At 35.4% G+C, this 17,400-nt stretch overlaps 1 protein-coding gene across 10 annotated transcripts in view; it reads left to right on the forward strand.

Annotated features, from left to right (window-relative positions):
- Positions 1-6: 6 nt before the first annotated feature.
- Paqr3 (progestin and adipoQ receptor family member 3) overlaps positions 7-17,400 on the forward strand; it is a 28,386-nt gene continuing 10,992 nt past the window's right edge. For 6 of the 10 annotated variants that reach the window (XM_048784779.1, XM_048784777.1, XM_015499256.2 and 3 more), the window contains exons 1-5: positions 7-252; positions 3,965-4,127; positions 8,613-8,768; positions 11,662-11,859; positions 16,550-16,640. In XM_048784779.1, the coding sequence (XP_048640736.1) occupies positions 68-252; positions 3,965-4,127; positions 8,613-8,768; positions 11,662-11,859; positions 16,550-16,640 (793 nt within the window). In that variant the 5' untranslated portion in view covers positions 7-67. Of the gene's footprint in view, positions 253-1,925; positions 2,045-3,006; positions 3,081-3,964; positions 4,234-8,612; positions 8,769-11,661; positions 11,860-16,549; positions 16,641-17,400 lie in introns of those variants that run through there. The other 4 variants (XM_048784781.1, XM_048784783.1, XM_048784784.1 and 1 more) reach the window with 4 other exon arrangements.

Below are 17,400 nucleotides of genomic sequence, written 5' to 3' on the forward strand. Positions count from 1 at the left end.
AGCCCCCTCCCCGGGGAGGCGGGGCCTGGGCGAGCTCCCGAGGCTCGAGCGGCGGCGGCCGGGAACCATGCATCAGAAGCTGCTGAAGAGCGCACATTACATCGAGCTGGGCAGCTACCAGTACTGGCCGGTCCTGGTGCCCCGCGGTATTCGCCTCTACACCTTCGAGCAGATCCCGGTGTCGCTCAAGGACAACCCGTATATCACCGACGGCTACCGGGCCTACCTGCCCTCCAGGCTGTGTATCAAAAGGTACAATCTGACCCCCTCCTCTCACCTACACCCTTTTTGTTTAGTCTCTTCGCCGCTTTCCCGGCTTTGCTCCGTGCCCAGCATTTCTTCGCCACCCCATTCTGTCATCTCTTTTCTGCCTCCTTCTCTCCCCTCCAACCCTGTCGGGATATTTTATACAAGGAGTAATAATGATAGTAACAGTGATCATAATTGCCAACTCTCTGTGGCGCTTCGCTGTTTACAGAGTGCTTTTACATCCTTGATTTCATTTGGTGCTCATTGGGATACATGTTGGAATCGACCACACTGACAATGGCTGAGCCGTTATTTGCCCTATGTATACCTAAGCTTTGTTTCAGTTTAGAGCAGCCCTGTGGAAATTCAGATGGTTTGAGGCCAGCTATAATACTTGTATAATAGGAAACAAGTTCACATTGCCATACATACATATTTAGAAAGCCCTAATTTGCTCATTAAGCAAACACTTATGGAACCCCTGCTAGAAACTACGCACTGTAGCAGATCCTTCAGAAAACAGGAGATGTGGCTCTTGTTCTCACCAGGCTACTAAGGTCTAGTGTGGGTTACATACATTAAAGAGATAATTACACTATTACATAATAGCCATTGTAGAAAATGCTGTATAGGAAAAGCACTGTAGCAAAGAGAGCTCTAATGGGGCTCCAGTAGAGGACCTTAGAAGCATTTCTAAGAAAGCAATTTGTCATTCCAAACCTTTAAAATCAGTCTCCCTTGAAAGCCTGAAAAGAATCTGAAAAATTGCTGTTCTAGTTTTTAGAATACCTTTCTGTCAAAATTCTCTGTGTGTACTAAAATATAGAATCCCAACTGTAGTTACAGATGAGCTCCAGATCATTGTAGTGGCAAACCCCAGTGCTGGAATGTGGGCTCTTGAACAGCCCAAGCAGCTACCACAGTTTGATTCTTGATCTTTCCAGCATGGTCATTCTCCATCCTTATTTCCTTTTGTCCTGCCTTGAAAGTGTTTTTTGTGACTCACAGTCACAAGGTGACATCATTGTCCAGCCCTGTAGCTTGAATGGATGGCTAACAGGACTTCATATTGTGAATCCTAATTATTATTTCACTTCTCAGTGCCTCCTGTGCATGAGTGATTACATGAGAAATTAGAGCTGAACCCTGCTTAGAATGTGGAGTTCTATGAAGATAGGGCAGGCAGTGAACTGTCTTAAAACATTTTAAACCCATCTGGAATTTGTCCTCAGTATTTTGATGTTTAGAACCCAAATCTCATGGAGGGGAAATGAAGTATAAAACATTAGATCTTGTGCTGTTGAGTCAGAAAAACTTGAGTATCTCAAACTGCCAATTAATAGCTGTGGGACTTTGTGCAAAAGGTAAAATCACTTTGCCTTATTTTCTCTACTTGTAAAATGAGGGTAATAAAAATATCTGATTTAGGGGGTAATAGAAATTAGATGTGATTGTATATGTAAAATGTAGGAAGCACTCAGTAGATGGTGATATTGTCATCAGTGATTTTGAACAGATAAAGGTAATGAAGATGATTATTGATTTTGAAGTAGAGTATGGGGGTGCTTAATTTTTCATGTAATAATAGTAGATCCTCTATTGGGGATATTCTTCTAAATGTTCTTCCCACCAGCTTGATCTTTTCCAGGTTTATCCTTTGCCCTCTTTTCTTTCAGCTTTCAAGAGTGACCAGGACATATTTTGGATGTAAGAAGAGGTTTTATATATCCTAACAGTTCTGCTAATATTCTTTTAGTTGGGAGGAACATGGAAAAACCGTGTCTAGTTAATCGAGGTATACTGGGTTTTACAAAATAAAAAATTCTTAAGAAAAAAGCAGAGTGTAGTATTGATTATCAAAACAGTACTGTAAATTAGATGTTTTCTAAATCATTCCTTCATTCCCTCCCCAAGTAGTCTTTAAAGTGGATGCTGTTCTAGATAAAGTCTAAGAATAAAGTTTCACTTTATTCTTGATGATCATTTGATAGTTTGAGACCTTGCAGTGCTTATCACTTATAACAATGGAAAAGTTAAGAAGAGCCATGGTAACTGTTGCAAATTCAGTAAGAGTGATACATTAATGCTTACTAATAAGAATTTCTGGACCATTGACCATCAAGACCTCACTTAAGCAGAAAGATAATATTTTGCTAGAGCAATGCAAAGAATATTTTAATCTTTAGTCATTATATCATCTCCCTGTAAATCAGATGAGTCTTGTCTATATCTGAAGAACCATTTCACGAAACTAAGGAAGGAACTAGAAGGAAGTTACAGCAGCCTGTAATCCAGTTCCTTTGTTTCATAGATGAAGAAACTGAAGCCCAGAAATTTTAAAGTAACTTGTTCATGATTGCAGAGCTAATTTGTGGCTGGGATGGGAAGGAAACAATGAGCCTTTTGACTTCTGTAGGAAGGGTACCTTTTTTCCACCATCATGTACCTAAAACCAGACAGTTGTCAAGACATTTTCAAAGAACACAAATAGTATGCATATTTTGAGTAAACTCCTATTGTTCCTGAAAAGGATAAATACATGTTATCTGGAAGCTAGTCTGGTTTCAAAACATCTATAGCAGAGTTGTTCCAGCAACTTCTTCAGGAACCTTTCCAATGGCTCAGTTTGTATTTATTCTGCTTCTCTAGGTCTATTTAACTTTGTATTTGTATTTAATGAGTATTTAGAAAGGTTTTGTTGTTGTTGTTGTTGTTGTTGTTTTGTTGCAGGTTTTTTTTTTTTTTTTTTGGTGCTAGGGATTAAACCCAGGGCTTTGTGCATATGAGGCAAGCACTCTACCAACTGAGCTACATCCCCAGCCCTTAAAAAGGTATTTTAAATTTGTGCCTAACATAATACTAAGCAGCTTTTCAGATACTGTTCTTTTAAAAAACTTTTATTTTATTTAGTTATACTTGACAGTAGAAAGTATTTTGACACATCAAACATAGATGGAGTATAACGTCTCATTTTTGTGGTGGTGCATGGTGTGTAGTTACACTGGTCATGTATTCATATATGAACATAGGAAAGTTATCTGATTCATTCTACTTTTTCCTATTCCATCTCCCTCCCTTCCATTTATTCATTCTCCTTTTGTCTAATCTGCTGAACTTTTTCTCTCCACCCTCCCTTATTGTGAGTTAGCATCCGCATATCAAAGAACATTCAGTCTTTGGTTTTCAGATACTGATTATTGAAAGTCAGTGTTCTAGCTAAATTTTGAGTAAACTCCTAAACTAACAATAGGAGTTTACTCAAAATATGCATACTATTTGTGGTCTTTGAAAATGTTTTATCTGCAAACTCATATCTATAGACATTAGTGAATGATGGGAGCAAGGCACTCTGCTTAGAAAAAATGGTGTCTTGTAGATGAATGGAGAGATGTATGGTACAGGCCATCAGGGAGCTGATAGGCTGAGGAATTTACATGTGAATCACTGTAATGGAAGGAAATTGTAACTATGATAATAGAGTTAAGCACCAAAATCAAACAAATAAACAAAAACTGTTAAGATGCTAGGATTGGTGGAAATTTGGAAAAACTTAAAGACTAATTAAATGACATATCAAATTTTAAATGGTACAGATGGGGTTAAGGCCTTAAAGTAGCAATTATTAGGTAACTCCCCCAAATTTTCCCTGACCTTTGAGTGCTGACAGTTAAGTGAGCCAGTATGAATCTGAGCTGCATGTTTGTTTACTTTCCAGTTTGTTTATTTTATCTAATGAGACGGTAAACATCTGGAGTCATTTGCTGGGTTTCTTTCTCTTCTTCACCCTGGGAATATATGATATGACGTCTGTGTTACCTTCGGCAAGTGCATCCAGAGAAGATTTTGTAATTTGTTCTATTTGTCTTTTCTGCTTCCAGGTAAGTCACTTCACAAACACTGTTACTTGTGAAGAGAACTTTCATCAGGCAGGCTTACGCATGTGGCTCACCACTTGCTTTGAAGAGCTCCCAAAATGGCAAATGGGTCAGCTTATTTTCTTTCATAAAATGAACACCAAAAAAGCCTGTTGTTATCATGTATTTGTATGTTATGGGAGTATATTTGAAATTCACTGTTTCAAAGATTGAAAAAAAATTGTTTCTCTCCTCTTTATCATTTTAGACATCTCTGCTATAAGATTATGAATGTCTTATTGTACTCTTACTATCAGATTGAGTGGATCACTAATGTCAACTCAAAACCTGTTTGGGAAAATTTCTTAACTTTTTCGTATTTGTAATATACCTGTGATTTTTCATACCTTTACTTTTCATTCTGCTTTTATTTTACTGTCTTGTTTTTCTGGTATTGGTCTTATGTTCTGTTGCTTTAATTTTAATTTCCTTTGATCCTTTTATACTTGCCTCATTTCAGATACTTTCAGTTTCTGTTCCTCTCTGCCTCTCATATTAATTCTATTGCACTTGCATTTGTTTTCAAGGATTTATAAAAATGCCTTTAAAAATTACATTCAGTAGATTTTTCAAACAGATCATTTTAAAGAAGGAAACAAATATGGGCTATAGTCCTGTTGGCATTTTAAATTTTTAAAAAATACAGAGAATACCAAAAAACATGAAAATTAAAAAAAAAAAATCATCCCCTTTCATCCTGACAAAAGCAGACAGGACTTTCTACAGTTAACCTGTTGCTGCTATTTGAGAGGTGAACCTGTAAGTCATCTGTCCGAATGTTTTATGGCATGTCATTATATTCCAGACTTCATCATCAGAAATACTCCCCCTTTTTTTCTAATTGCAGTTTCTAGAACAAATTTCTTTGAGGAAAAAAGTACTCATTATTTTTGTGATTAAAAATCAATTTTTAAAAAATATTTTTTAAATTATACTCTTTCTGAGGTTTAGTTTTTGTCCTGATTAGATTCAAAATACCTCTGGGGATCCATTTCCAGTTTCATAATGGAAATGAGTCAATTTATTTATAGTTAACATTTTAAAATTTAAGTTAACATAATTAAGGTGCTCTTAATGACTATAAATAAGTATAAACTGGTTTGTAATCTACAGTTAGTTGTATAAATATCATCTATTTTGAGAATCCCTTGTGTTTCTCTCTACTCCAGGCCTGTCCTTTATCCCTTCACCACCTTCCACACCTGATATTAGTTAAGAGAATACATATTAATTTCCATTTTGGCCTGAGAAAACAATATATTGTAAAACTAAAAGGGTTAAATAACTGTAACAACTGCCCAAGAAAAGATAGACTCAAAGTATTATAGTAATTTGCCTAGGATTATTCAGATGGAAATCAGTAAAATCGTGTTCTAACTGCTACTGCATATATCTATCACATGGTGTACAACCTGCTTAAGAAAAATGAACACATCTTCCCTACAAGAAGAGCACTTTTTTTTAAATTATAAAATTTTAATTAACTTGTTCACCCAAGTTTTTCGGATTCGTCGGATCAGCAGGCAGCACAGTAAACCATAAATCTGTTCATGAATATTGACTTACATTTAATTTTTAAAAGACATGACTTTTTTTTTTCTCACCTCTATTCACTCTTTTTGCTCAGTGCTTTCTTCCCAACCAGATTTGTAGAGTACATTTTGAATAGTAGAATGTAATTCAGGATTTGGAAACTTTCCACAGATACTTTTTATTTTGGAGAAGAGTGGAATCTGAGAATGCCTTTCCCCAAATTCAGTTCGTTTATATTCAGTTCAACAAATATTTGTTGAATGCCTCCTTTATACTTCTAGGCCCTATACTAGGTAGTGGTGATGCAATGCTGAGCAGAGAACCAACATGTTATAAGACCATGGCACTCATGTAGAAGGAGTGCAGAAAGAAAGTAACGCAGGGCATTAAGCAGAATAAATACTATGTAAGCCCAAAAGCAAGAGACAGTTTAGCACTTTCTGGGCTTGCAGATGTTAGTCTTTATGTTTGAATCCTGGAAGAACCAAAAAAGGTAAGGGTAGGAAAGATGTGCAGGAAGAAGCCAGATCATGAGGTACTTTGTTATCAAGCCAATGAGCTTAGATGTACTGCCCCCACTGTCAGTGGCCTAGTATAGGCTCTTGTTCCCAGGGTTATTTCTGTAATCTCCCACCTCAGCCTATCTAGTCCTCATCTTGTAAGGGGGCACTTAAAATCTTCAATAGTATTATTGAACACTATAATTGTATGCCTTTGGTATCCCATAGAAACTTTCCGTGATAACTGAAACATACCCACTTTGCCAATTTTTTTTTCATTTTTTAAAGGAACTTTTAACAATAACATATTCCTTTTAAAATAGGGCACATTAAACATCGGCTAACTTTTTAAAAACTTGTGATATCTATTAATATTACTTCCCTCCCCCTTTGATGCATAGTTTTCCTCTTTTACTTTCTTTGCGACGATTGAATGAGCTTTATTATTGTTTCTTATTTTTCCTATATGTATATATTTACGTAGAAATTCAAGCAAACAAAAAAGCCTGTGGAAGAAAGTAAAAATCACACTTGACATTTTGGTTAAAATTCATCCATACATTTGTGTATGCATTTCTACCTGACAGCTACCTACTACTTGCTCATCTACTTGTCTACCTAATTCCATGCTTCCTGATTTGTATCCAATTCTTGTATCATTCTACACTATGACAATGAGATTTTTCCCTATCAATGAGAATACACACCACAAGCCTAATCTTAGAAAACTATCAACCTTTAAAGTTATGTTTAATTGGGATAGTAAACTCTGCTTGGTAACTTAGTAGCCAAAAAAACCATAGACCAGTAAGGATTCTAGACAGTAGATGAAGAAATGAAATTGTGACTAAGTATAATGTTTATTGTCCCATTTTTTCCATACACACCCCCATTGACTTAGTATAGGCTCTTTTGTTATTGCTCTCTGAGGTAACCTCTCCCCTTTGCCTCTCTAATCTATACCATGTAAGAGGGGACATATAAAATCTTCTAAAGTATCACCTGTTCCATAATTTTGAAGTTGAAACTCCTTGATGTGTAGGACTTGTCATAATCATGAATGAATAAAGACAGGACATTCTTTAATGGTTCTGTATTTTTCATTATGTTATTTTTCTTTGTGGACCCCCAATAAACCTGTGCATGTCTTCTTGTATGTTCCTGATGAGTATCAGCTGAACTCTAGGTTCTACAGGGGTGATAGTTCTTCTGTAATTCACCTTTCCTCCCTCTTGTACCACCCTACAATGCACAGATACACTCACAAACACCCTCCTCAATTTTCTAATTATGGTTTGCTGACTTTTCCTATATAACTTCTTATAACACTACTTCTTTACTTGTTTCTAAAAAATCTTTTCAAGAATAGAGGTTTTATCTTTATAATCAGCAAGCCATGATTTATTATATTTGGGGACAATAAAGCCATGTTTACCTTAGAATTTAAAAGTAAACTTTATACAGTGCATCTTTTATGCCCATGAAGTTTTAAGTTAAAAAAAAAAAAAAAAAAAGCAAGTTGCAGAACAGAACATATAGTGTGAGTCCATTTGATTAATTTTTAAAAGTGTATATTTATCTTGTATTTGCAGGCTTTTTTCCCTTTTGGGGGATGGGAGGGTAGTTGTTGGGTATTGACCTAAGGACCTTGAGCATGCTAGGCAAGTGCTTTAAAACTGAGCTACATCCCCAGGCTGCAGACTTCTATTCACAGTTTTGGGGCATATATATTGAAAATAAGTGGAAGGATACTTAACAAATGTTATCAGTGGCTACCTTTGGGGAATAAATTGAGTGGGAAGGGTTTATATTTTTTACATTGTACAGTTCTATATTCTTTGATTTTCTTAAGGACACGTATTGCTTCTTTAAACTCATTCTTTAAACTTATTCATAGATCAAAATACCCTTATGTGATATTTTTAAAAACATTTGTATTGTGTAATTTCCCTACTTCTGTTTATAATTGTTATATAAAAAGTTATTCATAATTTTTATATAAAATAGCTATCATTTTAAATTTCCTTTTTTGTGATTCTTATCCCCATTTTACACATGAGGGAATTGGGGTTTAGAGAAAAGACATGTCTTGCCCTACTGTAAGCACAGAGCTAGAATCCAAAGCAAGATGTATTTGACTTGAAAGCCTACACTGTCTTAAAAGCCTGCACTTTTGGGAGGGGGCGAGGGTACAAGGGATTGAACCCAGGGGTGTGTTACCACTGAGCTACAGAGCTACATATCCAGCTCCTTTTATTTTTTATTTTGAGACACGGTTTCACTAAATTGCTTAGGGCCTTGCTAAGTTGATAAAGCTGAAAGCCTGTATCCTTAACCAATTCCCTGAATATCATGCATGAATTACTTTAGTTTATTTTTGTTTCATTTTGTTAAAATTTCTTTTTATTTTCCATAGGTCTGTATGCTTTGCTCTGTAGGATATCATCTTTTTTCTTGCCATCGGTCAGAAAAAACCTGTCGAAGATGGATGGCATTAGATTATGCAGGAATTTCTATTGGAATACTGGGCTGCTATGTCTCAGGAGTATTTTATGCATTTTATTGTAATAATGTAAGTAGCTTAAAACATTTCACATTCTGCTTTTCATTTAGGTCTCAGGTTTTCTTGCAGTGGTTCCTTTGAATTTCTGAATAAGTAACTAACCGAATAAAAAGAAGAGTCTTGTGTAGGCATAAACTTATTTTTCAAAAGGCACCTGTGATCTCTAACATCTATTACTAGTTCCACACTTATTTCACTCCTTTTCCACTGGAAAAATATATATTTGAAGTTATCTCTGAAGCTTACTGTAGACATTGAATTATTAATTATATTCATATGGGTATATGGTTACTTATATATGCACATTGCATATCTTTAATTTTTGTGTTTATAGAATTGAAGTTAAATAAAGTTAGCTTTTGATAAAATAATGAAGTTGGTTACCACTTTCCATTTCCCTTCATACTTTATTTCTCATTCACTGAAAAAAAGAAAAGATATATCTGTGCATGTCTTGATGCATGTTCTTCTATAAGAAATATGTTTTCCTTTCCTCAGTCCTCTATTGCATAGTAGACCTAAAAACAGACCCCATGTGTTGTGAGGGTCTTTAACAACTATAAGATATGTCTGTTCCAAGTTCTGGATCAACTCTGCTTTCTGTCCCTAAGGTCCTAAAACTCAGTTTTGTCTTGTGCAAAGCAATATTTGCAAAACTGTTCAGATAGTATAGCACCTATCCTAAAAATGTTGCCAAGCCAAACCTTAAAAGAATATAACCTCTAACCCATCACCTGCCCAAAGGCAAACTGAGCCGTGAGCTCACCACATCTCAAACTCTCCCATTCAGAAAGTCCCCACTGACTCTACTCTTTTTCTCTCTTGTTCCTATCATATTCTTTGATTTTTTTTTCTTTTGTCCTTTTTGTTACCTGCTTTTCAGCAGAAGATTACACTTCTCCCTCAAGAGCAATATGTTTACAGGGTAGTTTTAGTCCTTTTCACAAGGAATAGAGACTGGCCTTCCCAAGACACCCTCCACGCATGGTGCTCTAAGCTGTGGCTTATTGAAAAGATTGGCTGCAGGACAGAATTCTTACTCTTTGGGATTCTTAAATCTGTATGATGGCAGAGCAAACTATCAACATATTTAGTATATAAAACTAGTAAAGGGAAAAGTCATATATTAGGTTTGAATAAAAGAGCATTAATAATTGCATCCATTTAAACACATTTAAACATGAGCCACAGGCTAGGAATGTAGCTCAATGCACAAATCTCCCTGGGTTTGATCCCCAGCACCAAATAAAATAAAATAAAATAAAAAATCTTTAAATGTGAGCTTTTTGTTTTTTAGGCCTAATGACTTTGGGAGATAAGCATATAATTAAATATATATTCAATTAACCTTGCAAATTGATTTGATTTTAGTAGTAAACTCTGTTCATATCTGCCCAGTTTTCATAACTTAATCATTTTGCATGAAACTGCATGCCTTAAAAGAGAGGAAGCATGCTGATAACTAGGAGCTTGTAAATGTAATCATGCATCATTTTAATTGTTTGCTTATCTCATTCTATATTTCTCTGAAACTGTTTTCTGTTGACTTCCTAAACATTAAAGTGGGACACATCAGAAAAGCTAGAAAAAGAGAGCTACTAGAGCTAACACAGTCCATGATCATATAAAGGAAAAATTGCTTCTTCTCTCTGGTTTCTTATCGTTTCCAAATACTCAGTTGCTTTAGTGGCTCTTTACCTTTTAAGGAACACAGGCTGCTTTCAGAATGAGACAGAAAACTATGGACCATCAATCCAGGAGAAGGTGTATTTGGGTACACATCTAAAGAAACAATCCAAAATTGTGAATCAGGAGGTGTATAACCCTACAGAGATCCCTGGAGCCAAGTTAAGAACTCACATCCTATATGATGCTAGCTTTTTGAGTTTCACTTCCAGCTTTCAATGTTCACTTAAATACTTAAATATCCCATAAACCTTTCAAACTTAATGTATTTTAAAGTGAACCTATTTTCATGTTCCTCATCATATATGCCCCAAACCTGGAACATCTTTGTTCATTTCCTTTATCAATGGAAGCCACTGTTGTCCTTTCAGGATAGAAAGGGTGGAGCCTTCCATTGCTGCTCTCTCACATATCCAGTTAGCCATTAAGACCTTAAGTGTATTTCAGAAATGCTTCCTCAGCCTGGTGCTCGCATCTTCATTCTTCAACAGAATTCATTTCTTTTTGAATAAACCTCTAATGTCCATTTAGAAGGCTCCCTATCATTTCTTTGTTTTCTACACTCATGTCATTCGAAAAATGACCCTGTCATCCCATTCTTAAAGAACTCTGCTATTCCTGAATGACATGGTAAAGCCCAAAATCTGTAGCCTGACTTTGCTGCCTTTCAGCCTCCTCCAAATTTCCCTGCTGCACTTGCTGCTCCTTTTCTTTGAGAGCTGCTCCTTCCCACATAATATTAGTTTAGATGTTGCCTCCATTGTGAAGCATTTTTATCCCAGGTAACATTGCTCTCTCTTCAGTGGTTCTACAACTTTGTTTGAAACTCAGTTATAATATTTATCATTGAATTATGATCATTTGTTTACATTTGCCCCTCCCAGAGTCTATGTGCTCATCCACTGGGAGAGTCTGTGTCATAGTCTGCTACATTTCTATATGACTTCTAACCATGCCTAGCATGGTAATAGGTACTCAGGAAATGCTTTTGTAGGAATAAATGCAGTCTCAGTAGCTCACTTGAGAATTTGATTTGTCATCCTACGAAACTTAATAGTTGTTTGGTATATGCATTTTTTTTTTAAGAAAGATAAATAATCCTGTTTGGAATTGAAAGTACCAAGTAGTTTGGAATGTGTTAAATATAAGCCAAAATTACTCTTTGCCTTCACTATTGTTAATAGCAGAATTAAAATTTGATTTTGTTTCATTTCAGTACTGGCGTCAAGTATACTTGATCACAGTGCTTGCCATGATCCTGGCAGTGTTCTTTGCTCAGATTCATCCCAATTACCTCACACAGCAATGGCAGAGGCTCCGTTCTATCATCTTTTGTTCTGTTTCGGGATATGGAGTAATCCCTACTCTTCACTGGGTTTGGCTCAATGGAGGAATTGGAGCTCCTATTGTACAGGTACGTTAAGTGTCATCAGTATTTGTCCTCATTTTTATAATTTTCAATTTTATTTTGGGTAAAGTAATATAATCAGTAGTGGGTGAGTTTGTGTCATTTGAGAGCATATTTTTAATTATATGCTGACACCATAATTTTCACTGCTATATAAATAAGCATACCATTCAAAAGCATATATAAAGTCTGATTAGTATTTTTTTTCCTGAATGTCTATGAAGTAACACATTCTTATTTCTCTTTCTCTTACCTTTAGTGTGTAAAATATCCAAGTCCTTATCTGTGGAGGACTTCAAAGTTTCTAGCTTTGTCTGCTGGATCGGTGATAATGCCAGTGATAACCAAAGTATAGAAGCAGGAACACTTGATTTTTTTGGTGGGGGAAAGAGGAGTTAGAAAGGATTTTTTTGTTGAACCTGTTGAATTTGAGGTATCTATAGGATGTGAAGGTAGACACAGGGTCTGGAATTTAGGCCAAGTTTGAGACTAGGGATAAAGATTTGGAAATTATCATCGTATTGGTTGCCGGAGTCAAAGAAGCATATTTAACTCACCAAGGGCAATATTTTGCAAAATAAAAGAAGAGCTATTGATATCAGGTATTATAGAATATAGTTAATATGCATTAGAAAGAACCTCAGTGAAAACTCAACATTCTTGAGATTATGATTAGAAATAAGACTTACATTCTTAGAGATACATATAAAAATGCCAAGTATGTGCTACAGAATAAAACCGAAATTTTCTTACATGAGCACATATACCAAGAAAGCTGGCAGAATGCTGGGAACAGTAGTGGACACCTACAATCCCAGCCAGCTGGAGGTGGGGATGAGGCAGGAGGATCACAAGTTAAAGGCCAACCTCACAACTTAGTGAAATCCTCAGCAATGTAACAAGACCCTGTCTCAAAATAAAAAAAATAAAAAGGATATAACTCAGTATTAAAGTACTGCTGGATTCAATCCCCAGTACCAAAAGGAAAAAAAAAAAAAGAAAATGAAGCTGGCAGAAATCATGTATATTTTTTGCATTGAGGCCTTTAGTCTGGAATGTGGGATTTTAAAAGCAGGCTTTTTTCAAAAGAATCCATTATTAGTAAGGATCATGCATTAATAGAAGAGGAAAAACTATTAGTAGTAGGCTTACATTCATTTACATGAAGTTGGCAACAGTATGGTGGGAAGCACTTGGATATACACTGAAAACAAAGAATATTCTATGACAGTGAATCAGTGATTTAATCTGGTTCATTTGAGGACAAGGGTGATGCTTTCTTCATAAGATTAGGAAACTGTAAGAACAGTGAGATAGTAATGATGAGGGATGTAAATGATCCTCTCTGTGGGAAAACATTTTCTGAGAGTTTTGATACCCTAAAAATAAGAAAATAGAATAGGAAGCTGCCACTGTAAATTTAGTTCCAACAAATGGATAACTTTTGTTAATATAGAAGTAATTAAAATTTGGATGTGGTGAACACATCCTTTTAAGCTTATAATAATAATAAAAAAACAAGACCTATTACTTCAATGGATATTAAAGAAATGTAGGAAAAAATGAGAAATTTTTTCATGTTTAAAAGTTTAAAATTGAAATATGAAATAGGAAGACAATGGTTATTAAAGATGAATTCTAATATGATCATGGATCATTCCAGTGAGAAAACAAAGGGAAACTTTCAGAAAATTCTCTAATAAGCTTTAATATTTAAAAGCTGTAGAGGTTGTTACAAAAGGTGAAAAGTTCCAGAAGGGATAATCCTAAGAGGTGGGGTGAAGTTGTATTTTCTAGAAAGTCTTGAGAAATCTGAGGTTAATTAATCTGAGGAATCTGGTAATTCTCATGTATGTATTTGAATTAGGAAGAGAGATAACTTATTTTTATTTCTCAAATGGATTTTTGGTAAGTTTGTTTTATAATCAGAATTAAGAACAATATGTATAAGTTATAGCTGGCTATTTTCTCAAGGCCAGGAAAACTTATTTTTATATTTGTTCTTTTTAGCAATATATGACAGTAGAGTGTATTTTGATATATTATGCATGTATGGAGTATAACTTATTCTAATTAGGATCCCATTATTGTGGTTATACATGATGTGGAGTTACAGTGGTCTTGTATTCACATATGAACATAGCAAAGTTATGTTGGATTCATTCTACTGTCAATCCTATTCCCATACTCTCTCCTGCCCTTAATTTCCCTAATTCAATGACTTCTATTCTCCCCCCACATTATTGTGTGTTAACCTTCTGCATATCAGAGAGAACAATGGGCCTTTGGTTTTGGGGGATTGGCTTATTTCACTTAGTGTAATAGTCTCCATTTCCATCCATTCACTAGCAAATGCCATAATTTCATTCTTCTTTATGGCTGAGTAAAATTCCCTTGGGTATATATACCACATTTTCTTTATCTATTCATCTGCTGAAGGGCACCTAGGTTGGTTTCATAGCTTAGCTATTGTGAATTGAGCTGCCATAAACATTGATGTTGCTACATCACTGTAGTGTGCTGATTTTAAGTCCTTTGGGGTATATGCCAAAGAGTGGGATAACTGGGTCAAATGGTGGTTCCATTCCAAGTTTTCTGAGGAATCTCCATACTGCTTTCCAGAGTGGTTGCACCAATTTGCAATCCCACCAGCAATGTATGAGTGAACCTTTCCTTCCACATCCTCACCTACATTTATTGTTACTTGTTTTCTTGATAATTGCCATTGTGCCTGGAGTGAGATGAAATCTCAGTTTAGTTTTAATTTGCATTTCTCTAATTGCTAGAGAAGAATGTTGAACATTCCTTCTTCTTCTTTTTTTTTTTTTTTTTTTTTTTTTTTTTTTTTTGATCATTCGTATTTATTTTTCTGTGAAGTGCCTGCTTAATTTCTTTGCCCATTTATTGATTGGATCATTTGGTTTTTTGTTTTGGTTTTTTTGTTGTTGTTTGTTTTGGTATTAAGTTTTTTGAGTTCTTTATATATCTTTGAGATTAATGCTCTATTTGAGGGGCAGGTAACAAAGCTTCTCTCCCATTCTGTAGGCTCTGTCTTCATGGTCTTGATTGTTTTCTTTGCGTGAAGAAACTTTTTAGTTTGATACAATTCCATTTATTGATTCTTGGTTTTACTTCTTGCACTTTAGGAGTCTTGTTGAAGAATTCAGTTCCTAAGCCAAAATGATGGAGAGTTGGGCCTACATTTTCTTCTCGTAGGTACAGGGTCTCTGGTCTAATGCCTAGATCCTTGATCCATATTGAGTTGAGTTTTGTGCAGGGTGAGCTAGGGGTTCAGTTTCATTTTGCTACATATGGATTTCCAGTTTTCCCAGCACTATCTGTTGAAGAGGCTCTTTTTTTCTCTAATGTGTGTTTATGTGCCTTTGTCTAGCATGAGATAATATTTTTGTGGGTTTATCTCTGTGTCTTCTATTCTGTTCCATTGGGCTTCATGTCTGTTTTGGCAATACTATGCTGTTTTTGTTACTATAGCTCTATAGTATAATTTAAGATCTGGTATTATGGTACATCCTGCTTCATTTTCTCAGTAAGGATTGCTTTGGCTTTTCTGGGCCTCTAGTTTTTCCAAATGAATATTGTGACTGCTCTTTCTATTTCTATGAAGAACATTATTGGAATTTTAATAGGGATTGCATTACATCAGTATAGCACTTTTGATATGGCCATTTTGACAATATTAATTCTGCTTATCAAAGAACATGGGAGAGCTGTTCATCTTCTAAGGTCTTCTTCAATTTCTTTCTTTAATGTTCTACACTTTTCATTGTAGAGGTCTTTCATTTCTTTTGTTAGATTGAGTTCCAAGTATTTTTTTTTTTTGAGCTGTTGTGAATGGGATGGTTTTCCTTATTTCTCTTTCAGCTAATTCATCATTGGTGATTAGTAAGGCAATTGATTTATCAGTGTTAATTATATATCCTGCTTCTTTGCCAAATTCATTTATGAGTTCTGGAAATTTTCTGGTGGAGTTTTTATTTTGGGGTGGGGGGGTCTTTTAAATACAGAATCATGTCATCAGCAGATAGGGATCGTTTGAACTCTTCTTTCCCTATTTGTATCCCTTTAATTTCTTCCTTTTGCCTAATTGCTCTGGCTAGAGTTTCAAGGACTGTGCTGAATAGAAGTGGTAAAAGAGGACAGCCTGTCTTGTTCCAGTTCTTAGAGGAATGCTTTCAATTTTTCTCCAGGAAAACTTTTCTAATAGAGCATTAGCAGTAAGATAGAGTGCTTGATATCCAAGAGAACCATTTTTTTCTTTGATATTGGAAGATTTTTGTCTTGGACCAAGCTGTGTAGATCATTTCTGATTATAAGTCACTAGTCAGTAGTCTCTTGGCTTACTCATTTGATAATGAGTAAGCCAAGAGACTACTCCATTCCCATATGTATCCAACCCAGATGCATACATTGTAGAGGATTCAGACACACTAGGACCTTCAGCAGCATAAAGCCCTCACTCTTTTAGTAGCCTAACCTTTAGGGCATCCACTGTGCTCCATTTCTGTGGACTTCTTCCTGAAGAATGAAAATCAGGCTTATTATTGGAGATTTATCTATAGAACCATTCAGATTGAACAGTCTTAAATTCTACCATCATATTCATAATAAATTTAGACTTCAGTAAAGTAGAAAGATCTGTGGAAAAAAAAAATAAAAAACATGTTTTACTTTTCAGGATTTTGCACCTCGTGTAATTGTGATGTATGTGATTGCTCTTCTTGCTTTCCTATTCTACATCTCCAAAGTTCCAGAGCGGTACTTTCCAGGTGGGTGTTCTTTCACAGAGGTTTTGCAGCTTTATTCTTAAGTATAAGCTTTAAGTAAATGCTTCACAGAATCAAAACTTAGATTTATTTTTCAGCATTTTTGATTATAGAGTAATTCTTCTATTTCTTAATGTTATATAAAGCCCTACCTTTCAAAGGGCTTTTACAAGCTCTTTCTCAGAGTATGAGTTGAATCCAATAAGTGGTGAGGGTCATAAAACAATAGTCCCCCCTTATCTGTGATTTTACTTTCTGCATCCTGTTACCCAGAGCTAAGAAAAATAATAAAATTGATGAGTCTGTTTGTCCCCAAGATAGTTATAAGCCAGTCACTTAAGAAAAGGATAGTTTTCTACATTCTTCAGTCCAAAGAAAAGTATTTCTGATGGAAAATAACAGAGAGGACACTGGGTGGAGTGATTATTCTCCAAAATATGTATTTGTTTTGACACTCTCTCTCTGAAGTCAGATTGCCTGGAAAATACTATATCAGCTGCATGAGCAAAATAACTTAAACTTTTGCAGTTCTAGTTTCCTTATATGAAACACAGGGATAATACTTATTTGGGGTTCTTGTCAGGATTAGATGAGAAAATGAACATAAAACAGCACAGTTCCTAACATGTCGTAAGCCCTCAATAAATGCTAGCAATTAGTATAATGATATCACTCAACTTGGTCTTCAAAGTGAGATATGTAGTTTAATGAAAGGCAAAATGATGCAAATCCAGGTAAGCCTTAGCTTGACTCAAGAACAACT

This window comes from Marmota marmota, unplaced genomic scaffold (genome assembly GCF_001458135.2).
Source record: "Marmota marmota marmota unplaced genomic scaffold, marMar, whole genome shotgun sequence".
Taxonomy (NCBI): Eukaryota; Metazoa; Chordata; class Mammalia; order Rodentia; family Sciuridae; genus Marmota; species Marmota marmota.